This window comes from Ranitomeya variabilis, chromosome 8 (genome assembly GCF_051348905.1).
Source record: "Ranitomeya variabilis isolate aRanVar5 chromosome 8, aRanVar5.hap1, whole genome shotgun sequence".
Taxonomy (NCBI): Eukaryota; Metazoa; Chordata; class Amphibia; order Anura; family Dendrobatidae; genus Ranitomeya; species Ranitomeya variabilis.
In genome coordinates this window covers 145,311,603-145,328,891 of record NC_135239.1, presented here as the reverse complement: position 1 = coordinate 145,328,891, position 17,289 = coordinate 145,311,603, and the positions used below count along the sequence as shown (strand labels likewise).

The following is a 17,289-nucleotide window of genomic DNA, read 5'->3' as shown; positions in this document are numbered from 1 at the left end:
GGTACTGTAAAACGCAGCTGAAAATTTGTATGAAAAAAACACATGAAAAAAAAGCTGAAAAATGCTTAGTGTGAACTTACCCTTACCCAATCCCACTGATTAGAATTGCACATTGTTCGCTGTACAATATTGTATGGCTTTATCTGAAAGATATTTGTACCGTAGTGTAATTGGACTTGTGTATAGTTAGTGTGTGTATATATATATATAGTGTAGCCGTTTTATCGTTCCATTGTCTCATGAGTATGGTGGCCTTTAATGAAAGCAGCGCAGAAGTGCAGCGAGCCTATTTCTGTAAGGGGAGCCCGCCATCTGACAACTGATGGGCACCGCTGCCAGATTTAACACCTCAGATACATTTCTGGTGTAAATGTTGCCGAGTTTGCTGGACGGCTTCCATCCCTGCCCTGACTGAGCTCTGCTCGCTTTGGCAGAGGTGCTCTGTGCTGTCTTAAAAAGTCGCAAAAAAATGTCCGCATAGAGTTTGCAACGTTTCAGTTTTATACTCAAGGAAACTGGCAAAAACACGTTGATGAAATGGGCCGTTCCAGAACATGACAGCTGGGTGGAGAATAATATTTTTAAAATCATTTATTTTTCATTTTCAGATATCATGAACAAGAAGCCAAAACTGGCATGGGAGCTGTACTTGAAAATGGAAACGTCTGGAGAATCGTTCAGCCTCCTGCAGCTGATTGCCAATGACTGTTACAAAGTAAGACCCTCTTCTCCATCGCGTAGTGTTTTGTCTTGGATTTCGGCACAACAAAAGCCTTGCCACGCTGCGTATCCTGATGTATGGGTGCGGGAACTGTATCACCAGCTGACGTACGCTACCTTCACTTTGCGTTTTACCCTCACGTCAGGACTTACATCTTGGAAGATGGGATTCGGGCGAATCCACTGCCAGGACCATTGACTGTAAAGACACAGACGGAATTACTGTGTGCTCTGTCAGACATAGTGGGGTGAAGTGGGCTTCAACATGTGCTCAACTGCTTACAAAGTGTATGCTCCTAAACCTCTGTACAGTACAGTAATACCCTACATGATGTTGTACATTACTGCAGGCTCAGAAAGAAATCCGTGATTTTTTCAGAAACATTTTATCAGTGCTTCACCCCCCCTCAAAAAAAAATGCAATAAAAAGTGATCAATATGTACACCATAGTGTAATTAAAAATATCAGCTTAAGGGGCAGAAAACAAGACCTCACTCATCTCTATCGGCAGAAAAATAAAAAAAAGTTACAAGTCTCAGAAAATGGTAGCACAAAACATTTTATTTTTTACAAATTAATAATAAAAACCACTTTGGGACTGCCACAATCACTGACCTGGAGGATCATGTTGTTGGGTTACTCTTACCATACAAACAATGCTGTAAAAACAAACCCCGGACATCTGTCAGAATTGTGGTGTTTTGGTTTTGAGTTTCTTTGCAGTTTCACCGCACTTATTTTTTTTCCCTGTTTTCCAGCTTGTATGTATATATTTATGGTAAAGTAAATGGGGTCATTCAAAGCCACAACTTGTCATGCAAAAATAAGCCGTAATGTGGCTATGGCTCTTAGAACAAGAAGTGGAAAAAATTGCAGTGCCAAAAGAAAAGTTCCCTGGTTAAACTGGTCGGTTTAACCCTGACACACACTTAGGCCTTGATACTGGCATGTCTGCACATGGGGCAAGCCCAGAGGCCTTTGGTAGACATTCAGTCCCCCTTCCACTAATGTGTACTCGGGGAAGCGATAGGGGTACAGATGGAGCCCCCCCCTTTGTCAACCATCTAGTTGCCGCAGTCAATAATAACCTCAGCACTTAGTGGATTAAGCAGTCAGGATCGGTGCTAGCACCTACAGCTGAGGCCGGTTTCACACGTCAGTGGCTCCGGTACGTGAGGTGACAGTTTCCTCCCGTACCGGAGACACTGACACACGTAGACCCATAAAAATCAATGCATCTGTTCAGATGTCATTGATTTTTTGCGGACCGTGTGTCCGTGTGCCAAACACGGAGACATGTCAGTGTTCGTGGGAGCGCACGTATTACACGGACCCAATAGAGTCAATGGGTCCGCGTAAAACACGGACCTCACACGGACATTCTCCGTCTGGGGTCCGTGTGCGTGCAGGAGACAGCGCTACAGTAAGCGCTGTCCCCCCCACATGGTGCTGAAGCCGGTATTCATATCCTCTCTGCAGTAGCGTTTGCTGCAGAGAAAATATGAATAATAGTGTTTAAAATAAAGATCTATGTGTCCGCCGCCCTCCCACCCCCTGTGCGCCCCCCCGCTGGTCAGAAAATACTTACCCGGGTCCCCCGTCGGCTGTCGCTCCTTCCTGGTCTGGCCGCGGCTTCTACTGTATGCGGTCACGTGGGGCCGATCATTTACAATCATGAATAGTCGGCTCCGCCCCTATGGGAGGTGGAGCCACATATTCATGACTGTAAATGATCGGCCCCACGTGACCGCATGCAGGAGAAGCCGCGGCCAGACCAGGAAGGAGCAACAGCCGACGGGGGACCCGGGTAAGTATTTTCTGACCAGCGGGGGGGCGCACAGGGGGTGGGAGGGCGGCGGACACATAGATCTTTATTTTAAACACTATTATTCATATTTTCTCTGCAGCAAACGCTACTGCAGAGAGGATATGAATCGCGGCTTCAGCATGATGCAGAGTGGGTACCACACGCTCCGTGTGGTACCCACTCGCCATACGGGCGGCACACGTGTGCCGCACGTATGGCCTCCGTGAGTTCCCAGGCACACGGACACGGATAACTCCGGTACCGATTTATTCCGGTACCGGAATTATCTGGACGTGTGGGACAGCCCTGACATGTACTTCTGCCAGTTCAGCTCTTCTACCCGCACGGGTTGCACCAGTGGTGTGTCCGCTCCTGCATATTAGTTCCTGTCTCTCCTAACGGATCTGTACAGTAGTTACAGAAGCTTTTCCATAGTGACAGGTTGTGAATTTGCTTTTTGATTGCCTTGTTTATCCATCCAGACACATAGGCCATTGTCAGTTCTGTGTAATACTCATAAGGACACAGTGCTGATACCAGTCTGCGGCTGTACTTCATATGTAAGAGAACAGAGGGCAGCCTCATACTGATGATTTTCTAATTAGCACTCATTATTAAGCATGCTTATAAGAGCCCTAATGCCTTTTTAAAGGTATGTTGGATCCTGCCATGCCTACCTTACTGCAGACAGGTGACAGGTGCTCTTTAAGTCTTTCATGTTTAGTTTAAGTCTACTAAGCTTGTGTTTTGTTTTTGTTTTAACTCTACCTATTCGTTTATAGATGGGTCAGTTTTACTATGCTGCCAAGGCATTTGATGTGTTAGAAAGACTTGATCCAAGTCCTGAATACTGGGAAGGAAAGCGTGGAGCCTGTGTTGGAATCTTTCAAATGATTTTGGCAGGACGTGAACCCAAGTAAGTGTGCTATGGGTGTTGGAACTTACAAGCGTCAATGGCCCAGGTTTAATCCAGCCGCCACGGCGATTGGGCAGCTGCATGTCCTGCGCTCAGTTGTCAGACGCTGCTTAGCACCCAGGAGACAAGACAGATGCAGAATTTACTGCAGAATGGCCGCTATCTGTAATATGGTCATGTAACTGACCACGTGATCCCGGCACACGGAGGAAGCCGCTATGTCTAACTACACCCAGCACAGCACCAGATGACATGGGCACAAGTCACTCTAAGAAATCTCCCTCTTTGTGTTTTATTTTCCAGCATTTTCATTTTTATTTCATGCTCTAGACTCTAAAGCAGTATTTCTGAACTCTAGTCCTCAATGCCCCCTGGACAATCCCTTTAAAATAATGGGGAAAGTGGTGTTGAAATTTTGGCATGAAATGCAACATATTTAAGATTGCCTTTCTACGTAAAAGTTGCATATTTTATAACATTGGGAAATATACCAATAACATGTATAAAAAGTCACAATTTTTCGCAACATTTTGCATCAAATATAGTACATGGCTATTTCCACCATACATGGTTTATCTTAATAACTGTATCCAAATTGTAACCTCTAAAAAAGATGAATAAATCTCTACAATAAAATGTAACTTTTATTAATCACTCATTAAAATATTAACTTATGATGTGTCCCCCATATCTATCAATGTATTACCAAAAATAAATAAGGCTAAACCTATTTCAGTTCACAGTCCATTGTAAATAATTTTCCTCTATCCATAGAAGAAGAAAACCTTTGTATGTCAGGGGTCCTTGGCAAATGACACCACAATGCCATTAGTTAGAGTACTAATGGATTCCACCTGTTTATATCTAATATAGTGATTATTTTCCTAATACAGAGAAACGCTGAGAGAAGTGCTTCATTTGCTGAGGAGTACTGGCAGTACACAAGTTGAATACATCATCCGGATTATGAAGAAGTGGGGCAAAGAAAATCGCGTACCAGTCTGACAGAACGCCATTTAAATGTACCCAAACCTTAGATGTAGTAAAATGTTATGTCAGGTTACTAAGCCGGTCCTATCTCATCCTTTCATGGCTGGTGTGGAAGTATCTCCATCCAGGCTCCGACCACTGAAGCTACCACTCCGGCGTTTTCTCCTCATCTGTTGGCTCTCAATAATTTATGTTCATTGTCTGCATTATAAGACTTGTCGATCGTGGATTCTGGCATTTCCCGCACTAGGTATGTGACACTTTGCTGTCTGTAAATGTAAACATTTTGTTAAAAGGTAAGAAATTGAAACTCCAAGTGGGCAGCTGCTCCGATTCCTCTTCTGCATCATCCTTGTTGCCGGCTCACATCGTTACTTCCTTTTTGTAATGTAAGCAACATCAAAGAAATGAGCCGAGACACATACTGGTATAAATGTAATGTGTATGTTGTCGCTGTGGCCATTAGCAGACAGAACCTGTTGTTTTTATCCTAGGTCCTTTCTTAGGGCTCGCTCACATAAGCGTGTAACTCGGCCAAGTGCTCTCCGATCTGTTATCGTACTAATGTTATTCTATGGGGCGGTGCTGATCAGCGTTTTTTTCTGATGCTGATTAACCATGCTGCGAGTGGCTCCAAAAATTGGATCACACGCACCCATTCAAGGCTATGGTTGTGTGTAAAACCTCGGACTGCACTCATCATACAAGTGCAGTCCAATTTTCGTGGAGAAGATGAAGAAATTAAGTTCTTATGTGAGAGAATCAGATCACAGTAAACTAGCCCTCGGCTCAGAATCTGATCACAGGTTGAGCCGAGTGTCATTGCCATAATGGATCCAATACTCTCCGAAAAGAGAAGCATCGCTTGTGTGAGCATGCCCTTAATGTAAGTCTATGAGAGAATCATTCTGAGTCTCATACACTTAGGGTATGTGCACACGATGCAGATTTAGTGCAGAATTGGTGCAGAACTGCAGCAGATTTTTCTGCTGCAGAAACGCTGCAGAACTGCACTGTGATTTACAGTACAATGTAAATTAATGGGAAAAAAAAAAAGCTGTGCACATGGTGCAGGAAAATCTGCGCAGAAACGCTGCAGATTTCAAAGAAGTGCACGTCGCTTCTTTTGTGCAGTTCTGCAGCGTTTCTGCTGCAGATTTTTCTGCACCATGTGCACAGCTTTTTTTTTCACATTGATTTACATTGTACTGCACAGAAACTGCACAGAAACTGCGCAGAAACTGCACAGAATCTGCATAGAAACTGCACAGAAACTGCATAGAATCTGCGCAGAAACTGCATAGAAACTGCACAGAAACTGCATCAAATCTGCAGATGCAGATTTAGTGCAGAAAATTCTGCACCTGATTTCCTCCGTGTGCACATAGCCTTACACTTTCAATCTACAGTTAAAAAGCTGTGGGAGCTGTCTGGGAAAATCACATGATCCAGAAGAGGACCCAAGTGGCGCTGCAAACGACCGAAGATGGTGATACTGATAGCGAAGGAATGAGGAAATAAAATAAAAAATGTCCGAGTGGTACTGGAAACAAAAGCAGTCTAGAGCCGGAACCATTCACTGTTTCTGTACCTCCTACAGCCATGAATAGGGGCTCCGGGAACAGCAGAGGTCATTCCAGTCGTGCAAAGAGTGCCCACTGAAGAAAAGTAATGCTCACAAGTTACTCAGTAAAGCACATGTTCATCTCTCAACGGTTTTACCGTAAATTGATGTAGATATACGCGCTGAGCTCATCAGTATGACCCGCACGAATACCAGTGTTTGCCTATGGGGATGACGTGGCTAAGTGAATTATTTTCTTCACTTTGTTACAATAGCTGTGCCTGTTACGCTCCAGCTAAGTCATTAGGAGAGATGGTCATGTACTTGTCACTATATAGTACAGATATGCACAGATTTTAAAAGCTCAGTAACATGCCTTTTATATGCGGTTTTGAGCCAAAGCCAAACTCTGATCCTACGGGAGGGAAAGGCTAAGTTCTCATGCTTTCTGTGGATTTGAGCTACAGCTAACGCACCACAGATCAGCAGCAATGTGCAGCACAATCCAAGTAACACAGGAATCTTCTCACTGATTCACGTAAGGTTAGTTGCATGTTGGTGGCCGCATCCACAATGGTCATTTTCCACCTTACGCGTCTCATTCCATGTAATGTGAAATATTGAGTCATTTATATCAAAGCTGTGCAATTCGTAGACAGTGCAGGCTTAGCCTCAGCTTAGTCTTTAATACAATTGCCACATTTGATCTGGTTCATGCTGTTTGATAAATCTGTTTCATTTAATGACTAGCTAATGCAAGTTTCCACCACGTATTATTTGGCTTACTTTGTGTTATAAATGTGCACCAGAAGTTTTTGGGTTTTGGCGCAATTTGTGGCATGATGAGCCATGCCCATTTCCCAGTAAATCACGCCCCTTTCAGCAGGGCCACACTCTCTAGCTGGACAAATTGTAAAAATTGTGTAAAACATCTCACAAATATGCTACAAGCCATTAGAGATGGGGGTGCCTGAAATAATGCCAGAATTCTGCATTTAGCTTGATAAATATGTACCAATGTTCTTGTAAAAGGAAGCTGTCATTCGAAGCTGACCTATTGTCTAAATCAAGTTTTTGCATTACATGTATTTTTATTTTATTTATTTTTTTACATTTTTTTTGTCAACCTTCCCTGCACCCATTAAAAACCATTAGTAATCTTGCAATTTTTACGCTTGCCAGTCAGGCTTTATTAAACTCGTAATTCCTTCCTTTCTTTTTGGAGAGAGTTTTCAGCAGGCTCTGATCAGACTCCGTTTTCCAATGCCAGGTAGCACCTCCATACACAGCTGATAACACAGGATCCACCCATCACAATAGGCCATGTCACAGCTCACCTTGTTCTCCTCCCTTCACAATCATCTTTCCACATATTCATTAAATGCTTTAGTACAAAAGTGTTATTTCCCTGAAACGACAGTAAGGGCTGGCTCACACATGTGTATAAATCAGACAAGTTCATTTAATTAAAAAATCAGATTTCCCTTCAACCAATGTTATTCAATGAGGCAGTGCAGATCTGCGTATTTTTTCTCAGCTGTATTCGGCATTATAAAAAAATTGCAGAATGCTGCGGTGACACTCCGAAATCAGACAGTGCAACAAAAAAAATTGCATGCCATTTGGGCTACCAGTATGACATCCGATTTTTATGGATACATTGCAATTTTGTATCATAGGAAACCGTAAATGGTCCTGTAAATGTTTAATAGCTGCTGAGTAAAAAAACAGACTGCATACGGACAGCGCGGACAACAAGCGAGAAAACAATTGTTCTACCCTCCTGGATGAAAAGGGGACTGATTTATGTGCAAGTGTGAACGAACCCTAAATTAGAGTCTATAAAAGCCCCAGGGACCAATGTGAAAATTGCTAAATTTCTACAACATCTTTCTGTATTATCTAATTAGATGGTGGTATGTCAGGGATACAGAAATCATTGTCAAAAATAGTTAAGAACAACAATTCACACAAAACCTGATTTAAGCAATAGACCATTTTTTGTTGATCACTCCCCTTTAAGTTGTCAATGTTTTATGTGTGAACTGTAAAATGTTGCTCAATGGTGGTCACCGGCTTTCCATTGAACTTGTAATTATTTTTCCAATTACATGCTTAGTTTTCAGTTTGTACAGTGTAGCTGCTGATAACTATGCTTTTGATACCAATAAGTTATCTATAAATATTAAAATGTGACTTTCAAGGTGTTGGTGCATGAGTCTTGAACAGAATGTAATAATAACAATGTTCTTATGGTCACTTCATCTTTATTTTAACAGATATGATATGGACAGGATTTTACAGCACTTACTATTGTATAAGTGCCACAAGTTCTTCTCCTGTGGTACTTGTTAGTGCAACTTTCCTCACAGACTTCACAGTTACCCTGTCCATCTAGTGGCTGCTAATGGGGCAGCATGTCCATACAATGGCTGCTGAAGGTGGAGCTTGCCCATTCAATGGCTGCTAAAGTAGAAGCATGTCCATACAATGGCTGGTGATGATGGAGGTGCATGTGACCTGTCCATACAATAGCTTCTGATGAAGAAGCATGTGACCTGTCCCTACATTGGCTGCTGAAGGAGGAGCATGTTCATACAATGGCTGATGATGATGGAGGTGCATGTGACCTGTCCATACAATAGCTTCTGATGAAGAAGCATGTGACCTGTCCCTACATTGGCTGCTGAAGGATGAGCATGTCCATACAATGGCTGATGATGGAGGTGCATGTGACCTGTCCATACAATGGCTGCTGATGAAGGAGCATGTGACCTGGCAAAACAGTGGCTGCTGATGAAGGAGAATGTGACCTGTCCATACAATGGCTGCTGACGGAGGAGCATGTCCATACAATGGCTGCTGATGGAGGAGCTTGTCCATACAACGGCTGCCGATAGAGGAGCATATGACCTGTCCATACTATGGCTGCTGATGGAGCATGTCCATACAATTGCTGATGATGGAGGAGCATGTTTATACAATGGCTGCTGAAGGAGGGTCATGTGACCTGTGCAAACAACGGCTGCTGATGGAGGAGCATGTGACCTGTCCATACAATGGCTGCTGGTGGAGGAGCATGTCCATACAATGGCTGCTGATGGAGGAACATGTGACCTGTGCAAACAATGGCTGATGATGGAGGAGCATGTGACCTGTCCAAACAGTGGCTGCTGATGGAGGAGCATGTTTATACAATGGCTGCTGAAGGAGGGTCATGTGACCTGTCCAAACAACGGCTGCTGATGGGGGAGCATGTGACCTGTTCATACAGTGGCTGCTGATGGAGGAGCATGTCCATACAATGGCTGCTGATGGAGGAACATGTGACCTGTGCAAACAATGGCTGATGATGGAGGAGCATGTGACCTGTCCAAACAGTGGCTGCTGATGGAGGAACATGTCCATACAATGGCTGCTGAAGGAGGGTCATGTGACCTGTCCAAACAACGGCTGCTGATGGGGGAGCATGTGACCTGCCCGTACAATGGCTGCTGATGGAGGAGCTTGTCCATCCAATGGCTGCTGATGGAGGATCATGTGACCTGTCCAAACAATGGCTGCTGATGGAGGAGCATGTGACCTGTCCATACAATGGTTGCTGAAGGAGGAGCATGTCCATACAAACCGCGTGCACACACTGAGTATTTGGTCAGTGTGAAAAATATGTGAGATATAATTTCATGTCAATCATTTGTATCCTATCTGGCGTGGGATTATAAAACTGGCTTCAGTGTGCAGCTATATGAAAACACTTATCACAGCAGGGGGTCATGCCGCAAAAGGCTGTGAGTGAAGAATCTCACACCTTGAGCCAGCAAAGCTCAGAACAAAAGGCTTGCTTGTCATGTGGGTACCATGCGGTCTAACTTCTTTGTTACGACAGCTAGAATTCCATAAGGAGAATATAAACTTATGCATCCTGGCCACACACTGGTTACATTTTCAAGATCTCAGGAACAGACCATAACGCCTTCCAGGGTCTTGATCCATTCTAGCACCACAGGTTGGGGAGATACATAGAATGGCTAGCAGGAACCAGATAGTAAAGATGTGTTTAATCTCAACGTGTAACGGGGCTAGGCCAAATTTGCCTCCCTAGGACTGTCTATTAAGGAGTTAGTCCCATCTTGGGTTTGGGAGTTTTTAGCTGCTCCGGCAAGGGGAGGGGATTTAGGTTCAGGCCAGAAGGGATTGACCCAAAGGGGATAAAGGCTAGTGTAAGGCCATGTGGTCCCTTTCTCTGTTATGCATGTGGTCCACTTCAAAAGGGTGTCACTCCAACTAATGTTCTGTGAAGGACCTAGCAACCAGCTGGTGACCCATGCCCCCTGCGGCATGGCGCACACATAGTCGAACATCAACCCGGTAATTGACATGATCCATTTGCTTATATCTTTTGTCCTACCACTATCTGTATTTGCATATCTGATCATTGTCTATGTATAACCATTGTGTATATAGTGTTTTATCTAGTGTGCCCTTAAGGTACCGTTACACTAACCGACTTACCAATGATCACGACTAACGATATGACCTGGCTGTGATCATTGGTAAGTCGTTGTGTGGTCGCTGGGGAGCTGTCACACAGACAGCTCTCTCCAGCAACCAACGATCAGGGGAACGACTTTGGCATCGTTGAAACTGTCTTCAACGATGCCGAAGTCCCCCTGCAGCACCCGGGTAACCAGGGTAAACATCGGGTTACTAAGTGCAGGGCCGCGCTTAGTAACCCGATATTTACCCTGGTTACCATTGTAAAAGTTAAAAAAAAAAACAGTACATACTCACATTCTGATGTCTGTCACGTCCCCTGCCGGTGTCCACAGGGTTAAAACTGCTTTCGGCAGGAGCGCTGGTAATGCACGCGCTGCTGCCGAGAGCTTCCCTGCACTGAATGTGTCAGCGCCGGCAGTAACAGCGGTGACGTCACCGCTGTGCTCTGCTTTACGGCCGGCGCTGACACAGTCAACCCTGTGGACGCCGGGGGACGTGAGAGACATCAGAATGTGAGTATGTAGTGTTTTTTTTTTTAACTTTTACAATGGTAACCAGGGTAAATATCAGGTTACTAAGCGCGGCCCTGCGCTTAGTAACCCGATATTTACCCTGGTTACAAGTGAACACATCGCTGGAACGGCGTCACACACGCCGATCCAGCGATGACAGCGGGTGATCAGCGACCAAAAAAAGGTCCTGATCATTCCCATCGACCAACGATCTCCCAGCAGGGGCCTGATCGTTGGTCGCTGTCACACATAACGAGATCGTTAGCGGGATCGTTGCTTACGTCACCAAAAGCGTGACGTTGCAACGATATCGTTAACGATATCGTTATGTGTGACTCAGCCTTTAAAGGGAACCTGTCAGCAGGATTGTGTACAGTAACCTACACACAGTGTCAGGTCAGCGCCATTATACTGATTAAATGTTACCTTGGTTGATAAATTCCGTCTTATGGTTGTTGTTTAATCTTTATTTTCATTTTTGAGTTAATGATATGCTCGTGCTGCGGAGCGGCCTGTGGTCTGATTAGCTATTCATAATGCAGATGTCATGATCCGTTCCAGGGTTTATTAGTGTCTGCCCTTTTTGGACGGATCATGTCAAGGGTTAACTTTGCTCTGCCTCGTTCTGGGTTCAGGTTGGCTATTTAGCTCCCAGGAATCTTGCTGGCAGTGTCAGCTATAGTTCTGTCTTCGGCTTGTGAACCTGACTCTGGAAACCCTTGGTTTGTCCTGCTGTGAACCCTGACTTGTCCTGTGTCTGTTATCTCCCTCTGTCTGCCCTTTCCCTGCGTTTGTCTGTTCTGCTTGATTCCCTGATTCTGATCTCCTGGCTTGGCTATAGACTCTGTTTGGATTTGTACCGTATTTTGCTCGTCCCGGTTTACTGATCTCTTGCTGCGTCTTGACTATCCTTTCTGTTTTAATCCTTTTTGTACTGACGTGTTATCTTGTGCTCTGACTCGGCTTTTTCTGACTACTCTCTTGCCACTTGGTGGCATCTGTTCAGCTGCTCAGTGTGTGCAGTCTCGCTTCCCGATAAAGCTCCCCCTGGTGAAGGTTGCGCTGTACTGCATCGCAGCGGTATGACAGCAGACTGCTGACAGGTCACTGGTCCATCAGTGACCTGCCTTCTAGTTAACATAATAAAAATGATATATACACATACTGAAAAAAAAGAAAACCGCTTCTGCAGGCAGGTGCCAGCCGTGGCACCTGTGCTGCAGCATAATCGCATGTGAACTGTGTTTATAATTAAAATGGTTGAGGTATCATTTTAATCAGTATAACGGCGCCGACCTGACTCTGTAGGTTACTGTGCACAATCCTGCTGACAGGTTCACTTTAAGGTGCTTAAATATACAGTGGGGAAAAGTGGGGGGTGCAAGTTCTCCCACTTAAAAAAATGAGAGAGGCCTGTGATTGACATCATAGGTAGACCACAACTATGAGAGTCAAAATGAGAAAACAAATCCAGAAAAGCACCTTAATCCCATAGTCCTATATATAGTATGGCTGGGGTCACTTCATCATAGAATTCCAACACATTTTCAACATGGTAATTACCATACGAAAAAAGGAAGTGAGGAGAAAGTAGTAGTAAAAACAATATATTTATTAATGAAATTTGTTCTAAAAGGTATATAGACATAACATAGTGAACAATATTTTAAACAAAAAACGGGGAACGGAAAAACCTCCAAATACCAAGGAGGCTTACCCAGCACTATATCATATCTTATTTAAGCACAATAGTGTGCGGTGCGCCAAGAAGACTATCCCTATTGCAGTGTATATGTTATAGGGAGAAGGTATGTATATCTCCTATGTATATTGTAATGCCGGACCGGATATATCCAGGGAGGTGGCAGCAATTTGCCCTAAACCCTGGAGAGTGACAAAGGCACTATGTATACCGGAAAAAGTATGGCAGTCAAAGTTACCATAAAATCAATTACCTGCAATGTGAGTCTTTGTTCTGTGCGCTCCGATCTTAGTGCTGTGAGGGCCTCCCGCGCCCTTCTCCCTATAACATATACACTGCAATAGGGATAGTCTTCCTGGCGCACCGCACACTATTGTGCTTAAATAAGATATGATATAGTGCTGGGTAAGCCTCCTTGGTATTTGGAGGTTTTTCCGTTCCCCGTTTTTTGTTTAAAATATTGTTCACTATGTTATGTCTATATACCTTTTAGAACAAATTTCATTAATAAATATATTGTTTTTACTACTACTTTCTCCTCACTTCCTTTTTTCGTATGGTAATTACCATGTTGAAAATGTGTTGGAACCAGAAAAGCACCTTGTCTGATTTTGCAAGATTTATTTTGCAAATTATGGTGGAAAATAAGTATTTGATTATTAACTAAAATTCATCTCAATATTTTGTTATATATCCTTTGTTGGCAATGACAGAGGTCAAACGGTTTCTGTAAGTCTTCACAAGGTTGGCACACACTATTTTTGGTATGTTGGCCCATTCATCCATGCAGACCTCAAGAGCAGTGATGCTTTGGGCCTGTCACTGGGCAACATGGACTTTCATCTCCCTCAAAAGATTTTCTATGAGTTTGAGATCTGGAGACTGGCTAGGCCACTCCAGGACCTTCATATGCTTCTTACGAAGCCACTCCTTCATTGCCCTGGCTGTGTGCTTGGGATCATTATCATGCTGAAAGACCCATCCACGTTTCATCTTCAATGCCCTTACTGATGGAAGGAGGTTTGCACTCAAAATCTCACATTACGGGGCGTGGCTTGAGCCTGAAGCATGAGGATGTAGTTTCAGGAGCTCCAGAGACAATCATCCCAATCCGACTAAAAAAGCGACATTAATCAAGCCATCCAGCCCCAAAAGTGTTTGGGAATGGTCCAGGACACAGTCTAGCCCCTTTTTGGACGTTTATTTTCCAAATCTGAGGACTTTAGAAGCTGAGGCCTACAACGCTGGTGCAACACTGAGGCCGGGACCTAGATTTCCCCAGCTTGCCGGCTGTAGTGTAACCACGCCTCCTCACACACAGTGAGGCGCTTTTAGTACTGAGAAGGTACATCGTAGCAAGTGGCCTAACCGGGTCCCCCTGACATCGGGACCGCCGAGACTGAGGTGAGACAGCCGCTGCAGAAGCGTCTTCCTCCCTCCTTCACAGCGCTTGGCAGCGGCGAGATCAAAGGCCCCCAGCCCGCGCCGCAGCTAGACATAGTGAGCGCTGAGCCTCCTGACCGGAGCAAGAAGCCCTGCTGGACCCCTGCCACGCCAGAGTCCCCGACCCAAAAAGGAGACAACCGCTGCGGGGAACGCCGCCTCCTCCTTCCCTCCACTCGCTGTGACAGACAGCGTGGCGGTCACAGATCCTCGCTGCCGCGGCCAGGCACAGCGAGGCAGCACAACACTGGAGCGCCGGCTGGAGCTAGAAGCAGGAGCTGCAGAGAGCGGCGTCTCCTCTTCCCCCCGCTGTGACCGGCGGAGCTGCGCGGGGACCAAAGAGCCTACCAGCACATGCAGTACCTAAGCACGGTGAAGTGGCTGAAGTGCAGAGGCTGTATAAACATCGGCGAAGGTACTCACCGGAAGACACCCACCATAAGAGGTCCGCAACCAGGCAGAGACATCACCGGAGCCCTTGGAACCGGAGGTAAGAGCCCCTCCTCCCGGTCCTGGCACTCGGCTAATACACCCTCCTCAGACAGATAGCTGCAGCGTCGCGCCCGCAGCTAACATCCACGACGCCCCAGCGCTTAACGACGCCCCAGCAATTTACAACGCTCCAGCGCTTTACGACGCTCCTGCGACTTATTTTACAACGCATCAGCGACTTATCCATGACGCTCCAGCGATTTTCCTAAAACGCACCAGCGCACTACTCCACTCCAGCGCTATACTTAGTATGCTACTACAGTTCAATTGGAGGTCTCCCTTCCCTCTCTCTATAGGCACATATAAGTGTCATTGAGCCATATTACAACTGCCAAGACTGCAGCAATAGCGGCGGCTCCCACACCGGGTCATCCGGTATCAACTTGTTATTTCACAACGTTTGTAGCAGAGAAAATACAATAACTGCGGCAGGACTGCCCTTAAGCTCATTCCTATAACACAAGAAGAAACCTACTGTCGACGACAATCACTATGAGTTCCTCTAAAGCAAAAGGAGGTTCCCAACCCCAATACTCACCAAAATCGCAAAACACTGTTAAGCAGAATAAACTCTATAGCAGTTATAAGCCACACAGGGACCAAGCAAACCTTATCAGTCCTCTTAAATCTAGGTCTCCTCCAAGAGACTTAAATCATCGTCCAGAAATTAATAGGAAAACTAAAATGGACGGAAATCCCCTCTCATCAGATAAAATGGATTCATCCTTTTCTTCTAAAAGAAGCATGCCGGGAGCAACTAGTGAAAAATATGAGGACCTAAAAGATCTTAGTGAGTCAGAGGACTCCTCAAACGACTATAGCCCTAATAGGAGCCCAGACAAACATAGAGACAGAAGAGAGAGCCCTGTAAGAACTCAGCCTGCTACGAATCCGCAGAACCAAGACACCCCAACAGATCTCATCGACAGGTTCAGTATAATGTTAGATAAAAAATTTCAAATACAGAAGCAAGAAATTAATGAACAATTTGTGAAGTTTTGTGAGAAAGTCGATAAACAATTGGAAAGTCATGAAAAAAGGATTCAAAAATTAGAAAAAGGAGCTGCTGAATCATCAGTTGACTTAGAATATATTTCAGCAGAAGTCCATAAATTGAGAATAAAAATGGCAGACATCGAGGATAGGGGGCGCCGGAATAATATAAAGATCAGAGGGCTTCCGGAGACAATAACACAGGAAGATCTTTCAAACCATATCCAAGATATCTTCAAAACTGCAATTCCGGACCTGACTCCTTCTGACCTCATCATTGATAGGGCACACAGACTTCCTCGACCCCCTAGAATAGCATCGGACGTCCCAAGGGATACCATCTTGAGAATCCACTTTTACCATACTAAGGAGAAAATCCTTAACTACCTGAGAATAAATAAATTCTTCCCTGAACCGTACAAGGACTTAAAAGTTTTCCCGGACCTGTCTAAAGATACGTTAGAGGGCCGAAAGGAATTCAATAGAGTTACCTCGATCCTCAGGGAAGAAAAGATACCCTACAAGTGGGGCTTCCCCCTAAAACTGTTGGTGAACTTTAGAGGACGGACCATCCCAATCCATTCTCCAGGTGATGGAATGGACTTCATTCATTCGATTAAAGAAACTTTCACCAGAGCCAAAGAATGAAAAAGCTGTTTATATCGCTACAAATGGGGATATGCTGGCTTTGATTTTCAGCTATTTGGATGTTGTCTCTGTTTTCCTTCCACAGGAGCTCCTTGCTTAGAGGTGGTAGTATCTCTTTGGGTCTACCTGAGCATCTGTTTTATATTACTATACATTGCTAATTATTTTTTCTTTGCAGGATATAGATTATATCGTTATATTCTGAGCACCAGGACAGTTGTAACTGTTTTTATTAACCTACTAATCTAAGCAACTTTACCACTGCTTATTTTTCAGTTATTTCACAGATAAGATAATGGAGCTGAACGTAGTTTCATATAACGTCAGGGGTCTTAACAATCCGAGGAAAAGACACGCCCTCTGGAAAGAGCTGATCAGGTCCAAGGCTAACATCATATGCATCCAGGAATCTAAATTTCTCGAAGGTAATCATCCATACTTCTCACACCACAAATTCCCTCATATTTTTGAGGCATGCAATACAAAGAAAAAAGCAGGGGTACTAACAATAATAGAGAGCTCCACCCCATTCGAAGCATTAGATGAATATAAGGATAATAAGGGTCGTTTTCACATCCTGACATGCAAAATTAATGACCAGGAATGCACACTAGCCAACATCTACGCACCGAACACAGGTCAAATACCTTTCTTGAATAAGGTCATGAAGAAAATTGAGGAAGTCAGGAGAGGGTATTTGTTTCTGCTGGGTGATTTTAATATCACCCCAGACAACAAATTGGATTCATCTTCAAAAACTAGGCCTAATGCGGATTACCTCAATGCTTGGTTGGATAAGAATGAGGTATTTGACACCTTCAGGTGCCTAAATTCAAATTCCAGAGAGTACACTCACTTCTCAGATGCACACCAGACAGCCTCGCGAATCGACTTGATTCTTACCGATATTTATTCCTTGACCAAAATTAAAGAAGTTTCAATCGGGGATAGAACAATGTCTGATCATGCCCCAGTCACCGGTAAAACTATAATAGGTCCCCCTC

The 17,289-nt window shown here is 44.4% G+C and overlaps 1 protein-coding gene across 3 annotated transcripts in view; it reads left to right on the top strand.

The window, feature by feature from the left end:
* The window catches only part of IFT56 (intraflagellar transport 56), a 101,519-nt gene extending 96,163 nt beyond the window's left edge, over positions 1-5,356 (top strand). Inside the window, exons 16-18 of one of the 3 annotated variants that reach the window (XM_077277320.1) lie at positions 609-715; positions 3,311-3,444; positions 4,338-5,356. In XM_077277320.1, coding sequence (XP_077133435.1) covers positions 609-715; positions 3,311-3,444; positions 4,338-4,449 — 353 coding nt within the window. In that variant the 3' untranslated portion in view covers positions 4,450-5,356. Of the gene's footprint in view, positions 1-608; positions 716-3,310; positions 3,445-4,337 lie in introns of those variants that run through there. The other 2 variants (XM_077277321.1, XM_077277322.1) reach the window with 2 other exon arrangements.
* Positions 5,357-17,289: the final 11,933 nt, after the last annotated feature.